We start from the raw sequence: 21,016 nt of genomic DNA on the forward strand, positions 1-21,016 counted from the left end.
GTCCTCCAAAGAAGGGCTCTGTTTACTGATTTCTGGACCCCTGCCTCCCCACTTTGCCAGCACCAAAGAGACCTTTAGCAAGAAACTGGCTTGTGGAACCAATAGACAAATTCTCCCTGAAAGGGTGATTTGAAGGTTCCTCTTTCACTTCCATTTTGTTTTCTAAACAACCCCTAAATAGCTTCAGGCATTCATTTGCATTTAGTTCCTATTCTTTTTCATAGGACTGGGGTCAACCTAATATGGACAAAGCAATTAGGAAAAAAATTAAAGTATCTGGAAAAGTCTCCCAGTACCCTGAGCTCAGCCACCTCAGGGTGAAATAAGGAAGCAAGGCAAGACACACCTCAGCATGTTTTATAATTAAGATACTAAATTAAAGACAGAGGGTGAGGCACTAGGCCCCTATAGAAAGCAAGGGTTTCATCATCCCCAACATTAACTGCAATGAGTTTAAAAAGGAGAGTTCCCTCAAGCTTTTCAGCAATTTCTGCCAGTGACTCTGCTTCAATCCTGATATGATGCATTAAGGTCTCAGAAACCTCCTCACCTGGATCAATCCAGACCTTTCCAGACAAAGCCAGGCCAGGAAACTCTAGACATTCAAGAGGGGAAGAGAGAGCTGAAATCACGGCTCCCAGACCCAGGTCACACACTGCATACGATGCTAAATGTCAAGGGACTTTAAAAACCAAGCCAGCTGCCTGACAGAGAGCCTGGGCAACTATTTGCCCAACTTTTCCTTGTTTGTTATTCTGAAGGGGTTTATTAAAATCATAGGATAGACAGGATAGCGCATCTTCAGGCACTGTGGGCTGATATGACAGATTCAGGTGGGCTGCCTCTTTTTATTTTTTATTTTATTTTATTTTTTTTTTTACAATTTATTCACTTTGTATACCTATTGTAGCCCCCTCCAACATCTTCTCCAGGTCCCACCCTCACTTCCTCTTCTCCCCATCCCCTCCCCTAGCTGGTGAGACTTGATAGGCTACTGTCAGGTCAGATAGTAGGGGAGGAGGGCTGCCTCTTCTAACACAGGACTTGAGCAAAGGAATAGAATCTGGGCCAGAGTGTAGACCAGCACTAAAAGTGCCTTTTGTGAATCTACAACCAACAGAGAGCAAAACACTTCTCCAGGTAGGACCTAGGGCCTACTGAGAGTGCCTTCCCTACACCCTCACCTGTCTGGGGTAGACAAATACTTCTGCTTCTGAAATTTCTTCTCCAGACCCATGAGCTGCAGCTCTGTGAAGATGGTGCGACTCCTGCGTGGTTTCTTCTGCCGGGGTGTGGGCTGTTCTGTCTCAGATTCACTGCTGGCTAATGCCTCACCACCAGGGGTCTCAGCAGCAGCAGCAGCAGCAGCAGCAGCAGCAGCGGCAGCAGCAGCCTCGGTGACTGGATGGCGAGATAACACTGGGGTGATTCCTGGGCCAGTGGGAACCAGGTGGGAGATGACTGTGGGCTGTCGGGTGATCACAGACAGGAGAGGATACGCCCGTAGGGAAGGAGAGCCTGGAGAGCAAACAAAAGTCAAGTCATCACAAGGCACAGCAGAGGCCAGGGTCGAGGAGTCCAAAGAGAACCCCTTGCTAAGACCTGCATGAATGCAGGGCCTCTTGCTCATCAGCAGGTACAAGTGGAGTGAGCAAAATCAAAAAGTAACTCAAGAGCCTGAACTGCAGGGCTGGCTATATGGAGTCTTGCTCAGCCTAGTGTGTGAGGTCATTTGTGTCCCACTTAGTCAAGAATGGGTTTTTTTAAGTCCTCTCATGAAGTCATTCAACTTTGCCCCTTGAATGCCTAAATTCTGGTTTCAGTGATATAGACCTGTAGATCCATGCAAGTACAAATCAGTAGCCAAGGAAGACTAGAAACAGGTACATCTGAATTCCAACAGCAGGTATGCAAATTTCCTAAAAAACAAACAACAACAACAACAACAAAAACACCCATGGTCTTCATCAAAACCCTGCTTATGACTATAAAGTCATAGACTCAAAAATCTCTGTGCCTTGAATCATAAAGTCGTTCAGCGCATGAGGCTGCTTAATGACCATCCCACTCACCTCCCTCATTTCAGGGGCAAACGAGTTCTAGAAAAGTTAAATGACTTGCCTAAGACAACACAGCCAGGAAAAGCAAACTGGGGGGGAGGGGGGACTCAAACCACATTCTTCTGGCTTAAAGTCCAGGGCTCTTAGCACTGACTCATGAGTCACACATTTACAAGGGGGGGGGGAATAAACAGATATTTAATTCACATGAACACTTGGCTTAATTATGACTAGTTGGTTACTGACCAGCAGCTCTGTTTAAAGAGGGTTCCCAGGCTCGGTTGGAGCTTTCTGAGGTTGACTAACAATGTCTGCCATGGCAGGTGGTGGATGCATGGGTTCAGGGACGTACATACTGTCTTTACACTGCTTCTTAGGAATTTCAAAGCCAAAGCGCCTTTTTTGCAGCTAACGATCTCAGTCTATAAGTGCACATGAAAGGGCACACTTTTCTTTTACTGTTTAAGAGACGAGGTTTAAAGTGTCTGGACTATCACCTATGACTCTCACTTTGTCTCTCTGAACTCAGGTTTATCATCTCTATAATGAGAGCAACTAACTGCCCAGAACTCTTCAAATTCTGACATACTGAGGCTCCACCAAAGCACCGCTCATCCCACATTCAACAGCTCTTATAAACAGAGAAGACTGGGGGCTCACCTTTGAACCTCTTCACAGCCCTGCCAGCAGGGACAGAGGCAGAGCAAGCAAGAACCAACCGACATTCACACCTCGTCCTGGGCTGAAACCAACTACATCATAGAAGCCCCCAGGTGCTGCTGGTGAACAGGCTCTCCCTGGGCTTGGCATGGCTCCTTGTGTGCATTCCTGGGCTTGTGTTCTGGACGCTGGGCCTAGTCATTAAAACAGATAACTGTTCTTGCTCTCCAAGTATGCACCAGTGAGGCCCAGCAGAAACCACAAAGTTGTTAAGTAAAAATAAATCACCCAGTGCAACAACTTCCATGAACCCTAAAGCCAACTCTTACGCTTGAGGTTTTGTGTTGTGGGTTCATTTTAAGAAAAAATAAAAATCAGGGCTGGAGCCATGGCCCAGTGGTTAAGAGCACCTCTGCTCTTCCAGGGGGCCTTGAGTTCGGTTCCCAGCACCTGTGTTAGGCAGAACACCTCGGCTTGTAACTCCAGTTCCAGGGGATCCTAGGCCTCTGGCCTCCGATTACACTGTACCTACTTGCACACATACTCATGAACACATAAAAATAATAAAAGTAAATTTAAGAAAAAATATATATCTAGAAATAGTATTTTATAGCAAGAAAACCAAGATGCCAGGTGTGGGCTTTTGATCTCTCAGCACACATCAAGAGATGACTCTACCTAAGAAAGTCTCTGGAAGCTTCTACCAAGGCAAATGCTTCTCATCTCAAATCACTGTCTATACTTTCTCTCACACTTTACTTCTTTTTTTATGAAACTTGTTTCTGATCTAGGAATTCAAGAGCTTACCAGCTAGGAAACGGAAAATATCAGTTTCCAAGCCTAGGTTTTTATTACTGTTCTCATTTGTAAAGGAGTTGAACTTTATTATTATTATTATTTGCTACAAGCGATTACAATATGTTGTGTTGGCATAGACGTGAGGCAATAGGCACTCACATACTGTTGCTGGAAATATAATAGAAGAAAAAGCATCTTACATGCCCATGGCCAGCATCTACCAAGTCACTGACAGAACATCCAGGATGAGTTCTTTCGTCTGAGCGCTTGGAGATTTGTGCCGCCATATGCACCGCAGTTTTGTTTACAGCAGTGGAGAGGGGGCACAACCTGTTAACAGGGCAACGAACTGGGTTGTATCTGTGGCCTAAGCTGTCTACTCTGATAAATACATAGATGAATGGATAAACTAATCATCCAAGTACGCACTGTTAAAAGTGGGAAAAATACAGTGTAAAGCTTGTGTCACCAGAAAAGCTGTGGGGCCACTTTCACAAATTATTTTTTTTGTTTGGCAGAAATCCAGAAGGCTATTTACCTCATAACAGTAACAACTGCTGGGGAAAAGGTGGAAGTAAAACCGAATAGAAAGGAATGTACTGGTGCTGATCTCTGAGCATGGACTGTGGGCCACTTGCTCTGGAAGCTGGGGTTACAGCCATGTACCAAGCAAAGTTCCACCTTGATGGCAAGCAGAAAGCAAGTAATCTAAGGACAGGTAGTGGTGAGCTCTACGGAGAAAGCTACAGCACATTGAGAAAACAGAGTAGGTTGGGGGAGGGCAGGTACTTGAGAGAGGAGTTGGGGAAGGCCTCTGAGGAAAGGTGGCCTTTTGGAGGATTAGCACGCCTCAGTGTGCTAAGGTCTTGAGAAGACACATCATTAAACACCAAAGCACAGAACCAGCATACGCGAACCCATTCAGAGCAAACTTGGACTCAAAGAGCAGTAAATGGGCAGAGGTGAGAAAGGCAGAAAAGTTCAGAGGGACCTGCTAGGGTCCAGTCATACAGAGATGTCATTCAGAATGATGACAAGCCATCCGAGAGATTCCGCTGGACAGGGGTAAGATCTGACCTAGTCTTAATGATTTTTATGGCTACTGTGGAGACCAGGGCTTAGGAGAAGGAGGGGAAGCTACAAAACCAGTGAGGAGTAGAGGCCAAACCCCAGGCCCTACAGGCAACATTTGTGGCTACGGTGCTGCCAGATTCTGGGTAAAGTTCACTGAGAGGGTGAGAGGGTCCCGAAGCAAGGGTATGTGGGAAAAAAACAAGACAGCTGTGGTAGATGAGTATGTTAGACATCTCCGATGTGTTGAGGAGGCAGCTGGGTCAACGAGTCTGGAGTTTAGGAAAGCAGAAGGCTGGAGGAGCTTTGACTCATAGAGTATAACCGGCATTTTGAGCCATGAGTTGAATGAGATCACCCAGGGAGTTAGTGGAAGAAAGAAATGAGAGATCTGAGGACTGAGCCTGGGGCATACCAAGATGTGAGGTCATATGGAGGGAGAGATGCCAGCCCCGGACAGCAAGGAAAGGACAGAGAAATAGACACCAGCATCCCCTGGTGCTCCAACACCCAAGATAACACTTCCGAGGCGTGTACCTCTGTCACATGCTTGTGTTATTTCTGTAAATTTAAAAAGGAAGAATTGGGTTAAATGAGCCTTAAGTTCCATTCTCATACTGAAGTTTTAGTTGGTTTTTGTTTTTTTTTGTGTTTTTTGTTTGTTTGTTTTTCCCCAGTCTTTCTTGAGCTTCTAAAAAGCCGGGCAAAGGAAACTGAGGTATAAACTATGTTCAGTTTTATGACATAGGAAAGCAAGCTGTGCGTGTCCTCTTAGGCAAAGGCACTCTCTTCATCACATCAAGGGTCTTTGTGCTGGAAGATGTCTGAGTTCACATTCTAGGTTAAAACATGTTCTTTCCTTTAGAATAAATTTCATTAAATGAGGTTATATAAGAGAATTTTCTACAAGCGAGAGAGAAAAGTGGATAGTCTTAATTTAAAGAAAAAAAACTATGCTTCCTAAATTACTTAAAAGTTTACTCAAAATAGATCCTAGATCCCAATATAAAAACACAGAGAAAATCTCATGGCTTTGTTTAGGCTGAGAATTCTTAGTAGTGGCACAAAAAAATACAGTGTATTTTTAAAGTGGAAAAGAAGATGATCTTCATCAAAATTAAGAATTTTTCATATGAGGAATCTAGATTTAAATTTTTATTTGTGTGACTGCATGTGTGAGACTGTGTGTGTCCCAGGAGGGAAAAAGAAAAGGAAGAGAGGGAAGGAGAAAGAGAGGAAAAGTAGAAAATGGCAGAAGAGATTTTAAGGGATTGGGAGGTGGGTAATGGAGTCCATTAACACAGAAGTAAAAACTACATGTGGATTAGAAAGACTATCAGAAAGAGGGAAGGCAAGGAGAACGGGGAAGAGGAGGCAAGGCAGATGGCTAGGACAATAAAGAGATGGCAAGGAAGTGAGGTGACATACATTTATCAACGATCCACAACGACACACATCACTTTGCATGCTAACTTTGGGCCTGCAAAAGATAATACTAAGGAAAAGATATGGTACAGATTGGGGGGGGGGGGTTCATGTATAACATTTGGTAACTTGTATACAGAGTGTACTAAAGATTTCAATTAAAAATTACAAAAATGAGCAAAAGTAGGCAAAGTGTGGCGGTATGCATCTGTAATTTCAGCACTGGGAAGGCGGGGACAAGAGGATTGCAAATTAGAGGCCAGTCTGGGCTATACAGTGACAACTTGTTATATATGTATATTTTAAATTTATTTTTAAAGACAAAGATTTGAAAATTTATATAAAAACACATTATCAAAGGTGATTAAGATAATCTATTAGTCACTGTAAAAATGCAAAATAAAACTTGAGATTCCGCCATACAGGGCCAGAAATGCCTATGTTTTATAAGAAGACAGCATCAAATACTGACAAGGTTGAGGAGCAACTGGAATTCTCATGCGCTGCTGAATGGCCTGTCTTCTTTGGAAGTAAGGCTGGCAGTTTCTTATAAATATTCAGACAGCAGATGACCCACGCAAGTTCCTAGGTGCTGACCCAAGTGAGGAGAGCACACAAAACCTGCAAGCCAGCGCTTACAACAGCATCTTAATAATCGCTAAACCCTGGAAACAATCCAAGTGCCCCTCAGTATTCACAATGAGCACTCTATACTATTCAGAAATGAAAGGAGAACACTTCTCATGCTCTTCTCATGGCATGGGAAAGCTCCAGATGCACTGTTCTAAGTAAGCACGAAATGTTGCGTGGTTCCACTTCCATGACATGGCATGACTGTGGGTGGAGAAGACACTGCCAGAAGTGGGAACAAGATCAAGCTGGCTGCAGAGAGAGCACAGCACAAGGGAACTGAGGAGTCCTGGGACTGTTTTGTACCCTGAATCCGACCATGGTTAGACAGCTTACAATCAACTTGATAGTCTGTTTTAAGAAACAACACCCCCATACCTCAACATACAAATGAAAAAGCAAATACCAATAATACCTTGGTAAAATTGTGCTAACCTCATAGATTAACCTAGAAAACAGGAGCTTTTTTTGATGATCTTACCCACTAATGAAGACTGTTTCAGAGATTTGTGCAATCTGCTTATTACAGACTAAACCCAATGAAAACTTTTCAAATGTGCTCTGTGTGTGTGTGTCTGTCTGTCTGTGTGTCCATCTGTCTGCTTTTCTCCATCCCTCTTTCACTCCCTCTCTTCATCCCTCTCTCCAACCTTCTGGTGGGCATAGTATTTTAAGGCTCCTCAGAACCACCACAGTCTATAGTATCACGAATCCTAACTGAATATTCTAATGCAAATCCAGTGACAACAATTACACCTGAGAGCACTCCTAAGTTGGGGGCACACACAAATGAAGGACCACCGTGGTCAATATGGTTGCAGTGAGACTTGGAATTCTGGGCGTTGGAGGTATATCTTTAAGGTTTAGCCTAGCATGGCTGGGCTAAAAGCTGGTGGGTAACGTGTACGCAACAAAATCCCGAGTCTCCTGGAGAGCAAATCCATACGCACGGAAAAGGGAGACAAAACATGCTCGAGTCAGCTGCTTTTGTCTTTTCTTGTATGCCCTGGTTTTCATGGCTCTGCTTTCGTTTTACATCAACATTTCATATTCCTATCAAAGTGCTGAAACTGTTTAGTCATATGCCTGCATTTTGCTTAAAAAGGGGGTTGGAATTTATGAGTTAATGCATGATTCTTAGAAACTGTCACTAAGAATGGTGGCCGAAGACAACTGCTGGGTTAGGCCAGATCAATCACTTGTAAAAGGCAGGCATCTATCTGCCTGAGAGGGAGTGATGGCTGTAATAAACCAGACACGCTATTTAAACAAACACGTTTTTAGTTGATAAAAGGAGTGTGAACGTGACCGCACTGGATGCATTTTCTAATGGTTGTTTTTCTTCAACTTAAACAGTGTTTTCCCATAGGATGAATAGCACGATACTGTGTGTCCTCTGTATCTGGAAATAGTTCCCTTGCCAAATGCTTGGCCTCCCTGAGAATCTGCCTTTGCATTTTAAAACTTGAGTAGTTGACTGATGCCTCCGAACAACCCGAAAATGGGAGGAGATGGACTAAGCAGAGTAGTCATAACTCTAGATTCACGATTCTGCACCCGTGAGTTTACCCAACCCAATCTCGGGTTGAAAATATTTCTATTAACTTTTCTTTGTGAATTCACCCCAATCCCACTCATATCCCTCCACCCTTATAACCTCCTCCCTCAAAAAAAAAAAAAAAACTCAAAATTTAAGCATAAAAAAAAAGGAAGAAAGAAACAAAAATCTCACAGTGGGAGCTAGAGTGTATCACGCAGTATAGCCTTTTGCCCAAACAGCTTTAATTACAAATGTTAATTGTAATGAGTCATTGGCCTGGTTAGAGGCCTATGGATTCCGCTACACTATCAACACTGGATCCTCACCAGGACTCTTCTCGGATATCCTGTTGTTGCCTTGTGTCATGGAGATGCTGCAGCTTTGACTCTACAGGACCAGCCCCTTCATGAGCTCCAGCAGTTCTTAAATGGGATGGATCTGGGCCTGGGTGGTAGCTGAGTTGGTCAGCCCACCAGCTCTCTAACACCCAGAGTATCAGGAGGAGCTCCCCAGCACTGCCCCAGCTAGCTCACTCAATGCCACAGCCAGGAGGGGCAGGGACAGCTCTCCTGCTCTCCTGTTCTCATAACCTCAAGACCAGCTATCTTGGAAAATATTTTTTTTAAACAAATGAGTCTGTATTGAGCATGTATAGGGATTTTTGTTGTTGTTGTTGTTGTTGTTGTTCTATAATCAACTAAGTGTAGCCACCATTTCCACAGTGCTTTCATTGGGTAGGGTACTAAAATTATCTTGATAAGGCTTAAATTATCTAGGAGAAAGTATGCCATTTCATACATGGAATCCGCCCATCCATGTGTTTGCATATCCACAGGGGCAGGGTGCCCTAGAACCAATGCCCTTGATTACCGACAGATGACAATACTCCCAGATTCCAACGTGCACATGAGCTCACAGTTGTGAGCATGCCAGGGCCAGGCATGGACACCACCCAGAGTTGCCAATATCTATCACGTCTCACCTTCAGTCATGGCTGTACTTGAGCTACAGGGCAGAAACCTCAGACAATAGTACCTGCTTCTACAAATCTCCCATGGGCTTCTCTGCCATTTCTTCAAAATACCAGTTCCCAAACTGCCTCTCCACACCCACATTTCTGGCTGACACAAACAAGGGCCAAAGGTCAGAATGAATAAGAATCGCTAAGCTGCTGATTGACTCATTTATGTTCCAGGAATGTATGACCTACATATGTGTAGAACGCTTCAGAGCAACCCAAGCAGTGCACACAAAGACAAGGAGATGGATGCGTTCAGTCAGCCGTGGTGGAACAACCGGGTAGCAAGAGTTGAATTCCCTGGGTGGGGGTGATTATACAATCACCCACAACTAATAATTCCAATAGGCTCTCATTTCTCTCCTTTAGCTGGGAAATTTGGATGTGGAGGGAGTGGGGAGAGAGGGCTTGAACAGACAGACATCAAATATCCCTTTGTTGTAATGTCATCATCTCCAAAGTCAGACAAATAATAGCTCTCCCCTTGTGTGACTATGAGAATTAAATGAATTAAAATATGGAAGGCACCCACTGGGTACCGGGTTGCTCTTTGTCCCCTTTGCATCGTCCCTTAACTTAGTCACTTGTGCCTGGGCCACATTACAGGGGGTAGGATTGGTTTTCTTATTGAGAGAACCAGCTTAAATTTGGCTTGGTGTTACAGACCTGTAATCCCAGGAGACTGAGACAGGAAGATTGCAGGTTCAAGGCCTGACTAGTCTGGAAAAAAAACAAACTTTCTCAGACAGGTAGGGTGATACCTCTGTGGTAGAGCACTTGCTGAGTACACCTGAGGTCCTGGGTTCAAACCTCAGTGTTAAAAATAATAATAGAAAAAGCAAGCCGACTTACAAATCACAGGCATACCCCCTTCCCCTCTGTGCATTCATATGCAATGCAAAAATCAGCAACCCAGCGTCAGCGAGTTGCTCTTTGCCACGTGAAAGTCTTCAAAGGCCCTTAGCCATGCTCTGACTATATCCAGAAAGCACTGATATCTGTGTAAGAATTTAGAAATTCTCCTAAAACCACCAGGAGTCCAGAAACAGTTGATTTTACAAATCTGTAAAGAAAAAATACAGCAGAGCTAGAGATGTAGCTCAATGGCAAAATGCCTGTTTAGCATGCAAGAAGCCCTGGATTTCATTCCCATCATATCACACATGCTCTCACACTCACACACATACATTCATGTGTGTGCACGCACACACACACTCACATGTGTATATGCCCTTCCACATGCTTCACATACATACACTCTCACGTGACGACAGCACACAAACAGCACATGCACCTCACAGCACACACATACACCATAAACACACACACAGAATTCATTGACCATCCTGAACAGCCCAAGGCACAACAGATAAAACCAAAGTTGGTTTTTGTGAAGTGCAGGAAAGCAATGATACAATAAGGATAAGCAAGAACCGAACTTGAAATCCAGTGGCTGTAACATTGAATGAAGGGACATAAGGAAGAAAGAGAACACAAGGAGGCCCTGGGGGGCTCTTTAACTCTACGACACACTGGGTTTTCAGCACAGCACAATAAATGAAATAGGTTGTGTCTCAAGTCACAGCTTTGTGGGGCTTTAGAAAAAAGAAGCTTTTTTTTTTGTGAGAAGCCAACCCAAAAGCCAACAAAATGTCTTAGCGGTTAACTCCCTCATTAAAAGGGAGTGTTGGCATTTAATGAGGTAAGTGTAAATGAATTTGAAACATGAAAGAATTTTATTTAAAAATCCACTTGAAATGGCCATGATGTAGACTCTAGAATAATCATCTATGCGGACATAAAGCTAGCAAATGAACAACAACAAACAAAAACAAAAACAAAAAACAAAACAAACCTGAGAATTCATAAAGATTCAAAACAAAAGGTGAGAGGTGGAGTGGTGAGGAGATGTCAAGGAGATGTGGGGAAATGAAGGAAGAATGGGAGGTGAGCGCAGATCCAGAGAAACCCCCGAGAGGCTGGGTGCACCACCCTCCAGGTTCGTTATGCATACAAGCTCGGACTTGTCACAGTCGACCTGCAATAGTACCAGATCTGTAGATAGCCACAAAATATCAGGCCATGCTGGAAGCTGAGATCAATCAAGATAGCCAAGAAGATGGACTCCTGGACCTTCCTAGCAGACTGTCCCGCTCCACCATCCTCTGTGAGTCAACAGTCCTCAGCTCTGTCCTCCAAGAACACACTGGAAATGGCCTGGCCTTTCCTACCCCTCCCAGCCACCGCAGTCTGTGCAGCCACACCTGCTCTCATCCAGCCCTCACAAGCCGGCACTGACAGAACGCTGCCCAGAGCAGCTGTTGTTTATTACAGACTGAATTAATCACTCCTACCTTGACGTACCCACACCTTTTGTTTGCGTCCTTATTCACCCTTACTTAATTCAAACCTTAAATTACAAGCTAGTTTATTTAACCAGCTACTTCTCATCGACTTGCAAGTTCCTTTATCAGAAGACAGGATCAAAAATCCTATCTTCATAGAACTTGGACTCCCACTGAATTGATTTTTACAAGAACCAAGAGATGAAGGCCAGGGAAAGTTATTCTGACCCAGTTGGTGAGTTCTGCAGCTTTGGTCAAATCCTAGTTCACAGGATTCTACTTCACATTTTCTCTTTTTTAAATGGCAATAACGCTTTTCTGCAAGTATGTGATAGGGCCACAGTGGATAATAAGTATAAAAATCAATGAACAGTTATTCCACAAAATAGTCTCTCTCTCTTTTTTTTTTCAAACACCCATTTAGCCCAACTGGTTTCCTATTTCGCAGATGCTTGTATTCACTAGGAAATAACAACTCTGCTTTCTTCTACTCTAGCTCCTCTCCCATGCCTCCTGCTCAGTGGCTTCTAGTTAAACTCTGGGGTATGTCGGGGAGCACCTGTGCGGTTACTAGAAGGAAGACTGCAGTTCTCTCAACATTAGGAGCATGCAGCAGAAAGAGCCAAGCAAACCCGGGAGGAGGGGGCAGATTCTCCTCCAAGAACAGCTCTAACAAAAGTTTGAAAGGTACGACTGGCTGAGATGCCATCACAAACAGCAAACAGCTAAGAAGGGACAAGTTGAAATTTAAGATATGTTCACACAAAAGCATAAAAATTTGCCAAAGCCATTAAAAACTACAAAGGAAAAAAAATGCACAGCAGTAGAGAAAAGAAAACCTGCCTGTGTCTTACTAAAGCACATTCCGAAGACTGTCTCATGTGGAAATTGGTTCCACAGAGCAAGGGCAAGTGGGAAGTACTTTGGAACATGATGGTAAGTCACTAAGCCAGGATGTTCTCACGCAACCCCTTGTCTGATAAGGGTCCCAAAAGACAGTCAGGGATCAGAGCCCAGGGTTGGGATGACTAGCACTATGACATTCCCATCCGGATATTTTTATTCATACACACAGCCCTATGATTTCTGTGGGTAGGCTTCCTCTCAAGCATCTTATTAACCAGCTACAATGGTCATGAGAGAAAAGAAGTGGCAGAAGCACCTCAAATGCGAGGTCAGGAAGCAAGGGAAGCCCCATGTAACCGTAGGATCCTCTGGGGCCGCAGTTACAGGAAGGTGTGAGCTGTCCACTGTGTGCTGGGAAGTAAACTTGGGTCCTCTATCAGAACCACAAGCACTCTTAACCACGGAGCCATCTCTGCAGACCCCACTGGATGTTAGTGCAGAGACTGAAATTGTTCCTCTTCCTTTCTCTCTTACTCAAGCAAGAGTACCCCCACCAGGAAAACTGTGTGTCGCATAGCAATACTTACTCGTGTTTGAGGCCTACTCTTGAAGGTGCACATCACACCAACATAAGAGCAATAAGTTGTTACAACACCATGAACAGCAATTGTGCAGAGCATGGTATCCAAACAAGACCAAAGATAGTTGCTCCTTTCCACAAAATGGCTTTAGGCCTACCCTACCCTGAACCAAATTGTGTATGTTAAGATTCATCCCCACTTGCAACAACTCCATTCAGTTGCTGCCTTCCAACCCAGTAAGGCTTCTCTTTCTCTCAGTTTTCCTCATCTGTAAATAAGGAGATGGATAATTTTATGGCCATTTTGGTACCAAAATATGATGGGTTTGTCACATGTAAGTATGTCAAGCCGAGAAACAATAGTCCTTCTATATTTCTCAACCTGATTTGAAGTCTTTGCTTTATATTTCTATCTGCTTTTATATTATGCTTCTCATAAAAATACCAACTAAACAAACATTAGCTGAGTTAGACAACCATTCAAAGAACATGAATATTAATGCATGCAGATAAACTTCTCCAGCTCTACTTGGTTCACAGGAAGTGGAGTGATAAGCTGTTTACTTATCTGATATCCCCATAGGTGATCCTGATTAACCACTGGAGGCAAATGACTCTATCTGCATAATTCTCGACTTGCACAATTAACACTTTGTGACTCTGTGATTTATACCTAATGACATACTGAAAACAAAACACAAGGTTATTGTTTCCTAAGCCAGTCTTTGATGAATGAGGCAGCAAGCATTGAACACAGCCATACAGACAGCCCATGTCTAAACTCAGAGACCAGAGCTCAGACCTCCAGAGGAGATACCTGTTCATCTCCCTGGATGGCCTCTGAAGACAAAGGCTGAGTTCTGCAGCCCTTTATTCTGTTTCATGTAGCCTATTTATCAGAAGCTTGTGGGCTAAAGTGTCATAGGTAATAAACATATATTACCAGCTAGTGTATAAAGTTCTGCTACAGAATAACCATACTACAATCCACAGACCTAAAGAAGCTAAATAACAAGGAGGAACCTAGGGAGGATGCTTAATTTTCACTCAAAAGGGCAAACAGAATAGACACAGAAAGCAGTTGAAGAGAGGGAACAGGATTGGAGCCTCTGAAAGACTCCACCCAGCAGGGGATGAAAGCAGATGCTGAGACACATAGCCAAACTTTGGGCAGAATGCAGGGAGTCTTATGGAAGAGTAGTGGGATAGAAGAACCCAGAGGGAACAGAAGTTCCACAAGAAGACCAACAGAGCCAACAAATCTGGGCCCAGACAGGCCTGCAGAGATTGATGTACCAAGGACCATGCACAAAGGGGACCAAGGCTCCCTGCTCAGATGTAGCCAATACATGGCTCAGTCTCCATGTGGGTTCCCTAGTAAGAGGACCAGGGGCTATTTCTGACACGGACTCTGTTGCCCATTCTTGGATCACTTCAGGCAGGGTGGACTTGCCAGGTCAAAGAGGAAGAGGATGCAGGCAGTCCTGAAGAGACTTGATAGTCTGTGGCCCATTGGTAAGGGAGGAGGAGGGTTCTTCCTTCGTGAGGACTAGGGGAAGGGGAGGGGAGAAAAAGGGAAGGAGGGTAGAACTGGGAGGAGTTGAGTGAGGGGGCTATGATATGGTTGTAAAGTGAATACATAAATTTTTAAATTTTTATTTATTATTTTTACAACCTTCTGCCTGCACACCAGATCTTACTATAGACGATTATGAGCCACCATGTAGTTGCTAGGAATTGAACTCAGGACTTTTGGTAGAATGGCGAGTGTTCTTAACCTCTAAGCCATCTCTCCAGCCCTAAATAAAAAAAAAAATTAAAAAATGAAAAAAAAATTTCCTTAAGGTCAATATGTATATAGGAAGAGGAATGGAAAGAAGGGGTGAGCTTCTGGTTGTTTGACAACACAACAGTACCCATGCTGGCATTGCTTTGTTGACTGAAAAATAATGTTGATAATTACAGTTTCTCAAAGGGGCAATCTCTCCAAAAGAAAGAAACTTAACAAGCCAACTTCACATTTCTTAAGCAACACCCTTCATCTAAAGACAATGGGCATAGAACAAAGGTGTGGGTAGGAGAGCAAGTTGACTCCCTCCATACTTACTTCATCCTTCTCCTCACAACCACAACCCTATGACTAGAGCATGCATCTGGAATTTGAACAGATCCCAGATTTTTCTTTTAAGATTTATTTTTAAAGGTTTATATTTGTACATGAGTACATGCAGGGCGAGCATGCCACAGACCAAAAGCTGGTTCCATCAGAACTGGTGTTTGTGGAAAGCCTAGCTTTTTACATGGGTGCTGGGATCTGAACTCCAGGCCTCACGACTGATCACCAAATACTCTTAACTGATGATCCACCTTTCCAGCCTTTACAATCTGTAATTTGAAAGCAGGAACAGAGAAAATCTTTTCCACTCTTTGCCTGGATAAGAAGTAAGCTGGAGATGTTTTTTTTTTTTTAAAAAAAATGACCAAGGAAGGAGCAGAGCAAAGGCTGGAGAGTTGTGAACACAGCCTTTATGATTAATGGATGGAGCTTACAAAATTCTGGAACACAACTCACACAACAGAGCTCTCCTTCCTGTCACTTGGTGTGCTCTCAGACATTGTTAAGATTGGTCAGTAATAGTCTCAAGGCCTTCAAGGTTTTCCTAACATGGTACACGATTCCCAAAAGAAAGAGATAGTCAAAAGATGCATTTCATTTCTCCTAGGTAGCAATGGTTCCACAATAGGCAATAATATATTTCCGTGTAGAGAAACACAAAAATATGAATCCCCCAAAATATGTGTGTGTTCTCACATACAGAAAAGCTACCAAAGTTTACAGGTTTCTAAAAGATAAAAGGGGCCCAACGTGGAAAAGTTTTTTTTTTTTTTTTTTTTCCCTGTTCAGGAGAACGATGACACTCAGGTTCCAGTTCGGGTAAGAAGAGGATAAATAGTTGTGCTTCCCAGGGAACCGCTTGGGTTGAAATAATATGACATTTTCAAATCCATCTAACACGGAAATAATGACCCCATTACCAAAGCCAGAGAATTGAGCCAACACACACACATGAGTGATGAACTCAGATTTGCAGCCAAATGCTCAGGTATTTTCTCATTTTCCATGAGCTGTCTGCCCACTGACTGTGTTAGAATGTATAGCACTTCAGGTTTAATAAGTCAAATTTACTTCTTAAACTGCTAACAACCTACCAAGTGCCTCAGAAAGGCAAGCAGAAAGACTAATGCTGAGAGGACTGTGCTCTCCAAAAACTGACTTGGATTGTAGGCTCAAAAATTGTTTTTCCAACAGAAAAGGGATAAGATTAACAAACAGCCGTGGCTGGAGAGATGACTCAGCAGTTAGGAGCACTGGGTTAAGAGCAGTGGGTTGGATTCCCAAAACCCACCTGGTGGTTACAACCATCTGTAACTTCAGGTCCAGGGCATCTGACGCCCTCCTCAGGCTTCTGGAGGAAGCTTCAGGATTTGGGGGAAAAAAATTGTTCTCCAGAGCCTAAACGCAAAGTCAAGTCTTTGGAGAGTACAGGCCTTTTAGCTTTAGTTTTTTTACTTGCCTTTCTGAGGCACTTGCTATATCATTACCAATTTAAATAGTGAATTTGTCTTACTAAAAGAAACCTCAAATGCTATATATAATATATATATATATATATATATATGTATAACATATATAGAATTCCTTCTGTCTTCTTAGTAAGGTGAATGTTAAAATAAGGTTCTGAAATTCTGTTATAAAAAGGAACATTATTAAAATGGTAATTTGGTAAATTTACTTCAGAGGCACCATTGTACCTGTGTCACCATCAAAAATGTAAATCTGATTAAGAAAAAGCCAAAAGGGAAAGAGCAGCACAAACATCAGTCATTACTATCTCTGTCAGAAACCTGTGCGTGAGTCCAGTCCTCCCCCAGAACATCGCCCTTCTTTCTGATGGCATCAGAGAACCCAGTTCCCACCAAAAATGAAAAGTGTGTAGACTTCTCCTGAAACTGAAATATACCCACAGGCCTCCAGAAACTATTCATTTCTGCAATTTCATCCAGTGTTGGGGGGGGGGGGGTTGAAGAAAAAAACAAAACAACAACAAAACCCTCTTCACTGAGCCCCAAAGGAGAGAGTTTACGTATACCTACATGGCTGGCTCTGCAGGGTGTGCACCCGGCACTGAGCCACCACTGTCATTTAGGGACTAAGTGCACGGGTGTCCCATCCATGCTCACTGGGCCTCTGAGGACGGAGCCTCACACACACACATGCCCTCTCTTTCTTATTGCACATCTGAGAGTAGGAATGGAGAGTTATTCCAAAGGTTGTCCTTCTCTGACTGGGGTCCAGAGCTGAGAAGGTGTTGGGGTGAAATGGAATTTCCCATGCTTTGAGCTTTGCCCACGTTTTATAGCCCATGAGTAATGAAAGGACTGGCAGAGGTAGGAGTGCTGTAGCATCCCTCAAAATAAAAAATAAAATAAAAATTTTAAAAAAAGACACTGCATAGATGCACTGCTAGGATATCCCAAAAGTCTCCAAAAAAAAAAAAAAAAAAAAAACCTCAAATAGCAGCTGAATTATATCACGCGGAAATTCAGATAGATACTGCCCATCCCTGAAGAGAGGAAGAACCAGTTAGTCCCTTACATTTTTATGCCTATAATGAAGTTAGTGAAGGTTCGAACTGCCAACGTGGTAATTAAACAGAAACTGTCAACTTGTCAGCCCACCCACTCACTGGTTAGAACTTCTTTCTGGTCAGAGTTCAAAAGCTTCCACATACCAGCCTTGAGTGTTTTTTTTTTTTTTTTTCAAGAGCACACAATTTCTGAATAGTCTGAATCCCTGAGGCACTATGCAATTCTTGGTTTGAACATCCTTGGGGCATTGAAGACAAAGGGAAGTGGCCAGAGATGCAAAGCTAAGTCACTTCTGAGAACTGCTGAGAAAGTTTCTGTAGGAAGAACCAGTGCCTTGTTAACTTCTCCATCTCCGGGTCCTGGTCCTCTTCCTTCTTAACCATCCCACTTCCATCCCCAACCACACCCTAATCTCTTGGTAATCACCCTCCAGATGTCACCTGTTGGTAATAAAAGCCCCAGGTTCAGAAATACCAAAATCCTATAACATTCAATGATGGGTCTCAGTGGTCAGCATATAGAGACTGAAAAAGGCCATTCATATGTATCCTAAGTTCTAGCCCAGCCATGAAACTATCTGCTGGTTACATGTGAAAGCCCAGCATTTCCAGAGCTCATGTGTAAACAGCCCACCCACCCAGTCTTCCCTATGGGAGGCAAAGACAAACAGGGGACCAAGCCCAGCCCACGTCAGACTCAACATAAAGGCAGGGAAATATTGCCATTTCTGAGACCTAAGCTACAACTAACTTTAAAATTATCTAGGGTCATCCATGACTTCAGGATAAGACTTACCATAAAATTTTAACTTTTTTTTTTTTCTTCTGGAGGAGAGACACAAAGAAAAAATTGAGGGGATGAAAGAGCTCATTAAGAAAAGAAGAATCTTTTAAAATTAATTTAACAGACACATAAAATCATACATATTTATGTGTATACCATTTTATGTTTCCCCTGTATATATAAATATATAAACATCGTGTAATACTCAAATCAGAATAAACCTATCTCCTCAAATGTTTATTTCCTTATGGTAAAAATATTCAAAATTGTTTCTCTTAGCTTTTTGAGATATATATACCCTATCATTGTCTATTGTCACCCTTTTGCGAAATGGCATAGCAGTTTGTACTCCTATCTTAGTGCTACAACTACTCAACTTCTTCTCACATCCCCCTAATCTCTGCTAAACACCATTCTTAACCTCCCCCACCTCCCAGCCTCTGCCAAACACCATTCTATTCTCAACATTTTATAACCCACATATAATAAAAAAAAGATCTGGAGTCTGATTGTCAGAGAGGATTTTATGACAAAAACACATAGGAATATGTGAGTTCAAAGCCAGCCTGATCTACACAGAGACTTTGGGACATCCAAAGCTACACAGAGAGAGACTCTGTCTCAAAATACAAAGCTAAAGGGGAGGGAACATTTGTACTATTGTAGTCACTGTAGTGTTCTTCATAATAGCTGGGAAATGAAAAATACCCATCAGCTGCTAACTGATGGATAAATGGATAAAGCAAAGGTGGAACATGTGTATAATAGAACATCATCCAGCCATAAAAAGAGAGAAAAGCTAGGGTTATAGCTTAGTGGTAAAGTGGTTGCCTAATATGCATAAGGTCCTGGAACCTTGATTCCCAGGAACACAATAAAAACAATGAATAAAATCTTGTCATCCATCACAACACAGATATAAAGCAATTTGGTCTCTTATCAAAGTACATCATATACATTAAAGAACCTGTTCATCCTTTGGCTTGTAATTCTTTTAACAGTTTAGGCCTTAAAAAAGCCACAAGTTTCCAGAACTCAATGCTTTGGTAACAGTGAACAGATACCTAGCTTGGATCTCCAAGAAGAGAACAACTGGTCAGGCAGAGCCCACATAACACAGAGAGGACATCAAAGAGGCTGTCCTATTAGGCAATAGGCATACACTTAAAACTCATCATTATCATCAATAACACCACCAAACCGTCTATTAAGAACCTAATTATGGGGCCTATCACAGGGAGTGAACTGAGGAATTTTCACAGTGTGGAAGCCACAGTTACTCAGAAAGCTTATAATAACTTAATGGGAGGGGGACTTAGGAGTCATCTGCTGTGAAACAACAGACAACTAAATAAAAACAAATGAAAGTTAGATCAAAATTAAAACAGCAGTATTAAGTGAAGGTCTAAGCGAGCACCAGTTATCATGAGATGCTTAACGCCTGGAGCCAAAGAGGACAATGAGCTCACTCATTCAATAATTGCTATCTCATTATTTGGGAGTGTTGTTGACAGTGCTATTGTTCACTTTAATTATTTTTGGCCTAAACCCTTTAGCCCTTATGAAAATCATTAGTAAGAATCCATTTGAATTTCTCACACCTAGCCCAGGGAGCCTCCACATAGCTCTGATAGGAGTAATCAAGGCCCAGGGTCTTTCTCAAGCTAACACATGACTACAGTCACAGCAGAGGCATAAACACACTCCGATTCACCGCCACTGCCTTCTTCTCCCCACTGAGGTCATCTGCATGCCATGCCAACACAGCGTGAAGGCATGGGTGAGATACATAACTACAGCATCATGGAAGCCCAGGGAAGGGTGTATAAATGTTTTGTTGTTTTTTTTTTTGCAAGTTCAATAAGAGTTTGAAGATAGTTTGGGCATGTTTGGAGAAGTTTCTAGTTGCACATCTAATTTGACATCTAATTTGAGTTTTGTCATAAAGAATTCCAGAGACTAGCTTAATAACTTAAGCAGTGACCAGAGAACATTGCTGTTTCCCAGGAAGCACTGCTCTCCTTTGTAGTCTTCCGAGATTCAGGGAAGATGGTGTTTGGCAGAAAACAATCTGGACTTCTTAAAGGCGTGTTTTTAACTTGGTAGCTATATTTAACTCAAAAGAAAACAAGGAAATAAGAAAACAATTTACAGGCCTGTTGAGAAATGTTGTTAGAGTTCAGCATCAGAATCTGACTATATTTAATTAATGTAATCCCTTTATTTCAGAGCCTAGATAAGGCACAGAAAACAGTCTAGCTACAGAGGCTGAATTCAATTATATACAACCCTGAGCTGAATCAAAGGTCATATAGTCCTGATAAGCCCAGAGTTAAGACAGAACTTACACTAGGCAACAAAAGCCATTTGTCTTTTTCTTAAAAGTCTGTGAAGAACATATATTCTCAAGTATAAAACCTCCCTTCTTGCTGTGACACAGAGAAGATCACGCTGATGTCAACCTCATCCGTGCTGTCTTGAATCTTGCCTGCTCTTTCCTGTCCGTCCTTCCATCCCCCAAGTGCTCACATCTCTCCACCTTCATGCTTTGACTACTATCTTTTTAACTGAACTTCCACGCCTCCAGTTACTTCTTTGCCTTTCAATTCA

At 42.7% G+C, this 21,016-nt stretch overlaps 1 protein-coding gene across 1 annotated transcript in view; it reads right to left on the minus strand.

Moving 5' to 3' along the window:
• Positions 1 to 21,016, minus strand: part of Barx2 (BARX homeobox 2) — a 67,903-nt gene that overhangs the window by 13,446 nt on the left and 33,441 nt on the right. Inside the window, exon 2 of the mRNA XM_021647024.2 lies at positions 1,185 to 1,518. Within this exon, the coding sequence (XP_021502699.1) occupies positions 1,185 to 1,518 (334 nt within the window). The remainder of the gene's footprint in view (positions 1 to 1,184; positions 1,519 to 21,016) is intronic.

The sequence above is a fragment of the Meriones unguiculatus genome, chromosome 1 (assembly GCF_030254825.1).
Source record: "Meriones unguiculatus strain TT.TT164.6M chromosome 1, Bangor_MerUng_6.1, whole genome shotgun sequence".
Classification (NCBI taxonomy): Eukaryota; Metazoa; Chordata; class Mammalia; order Rodentia; family Muridae; genus Meriones; species Meriones unguiculatus.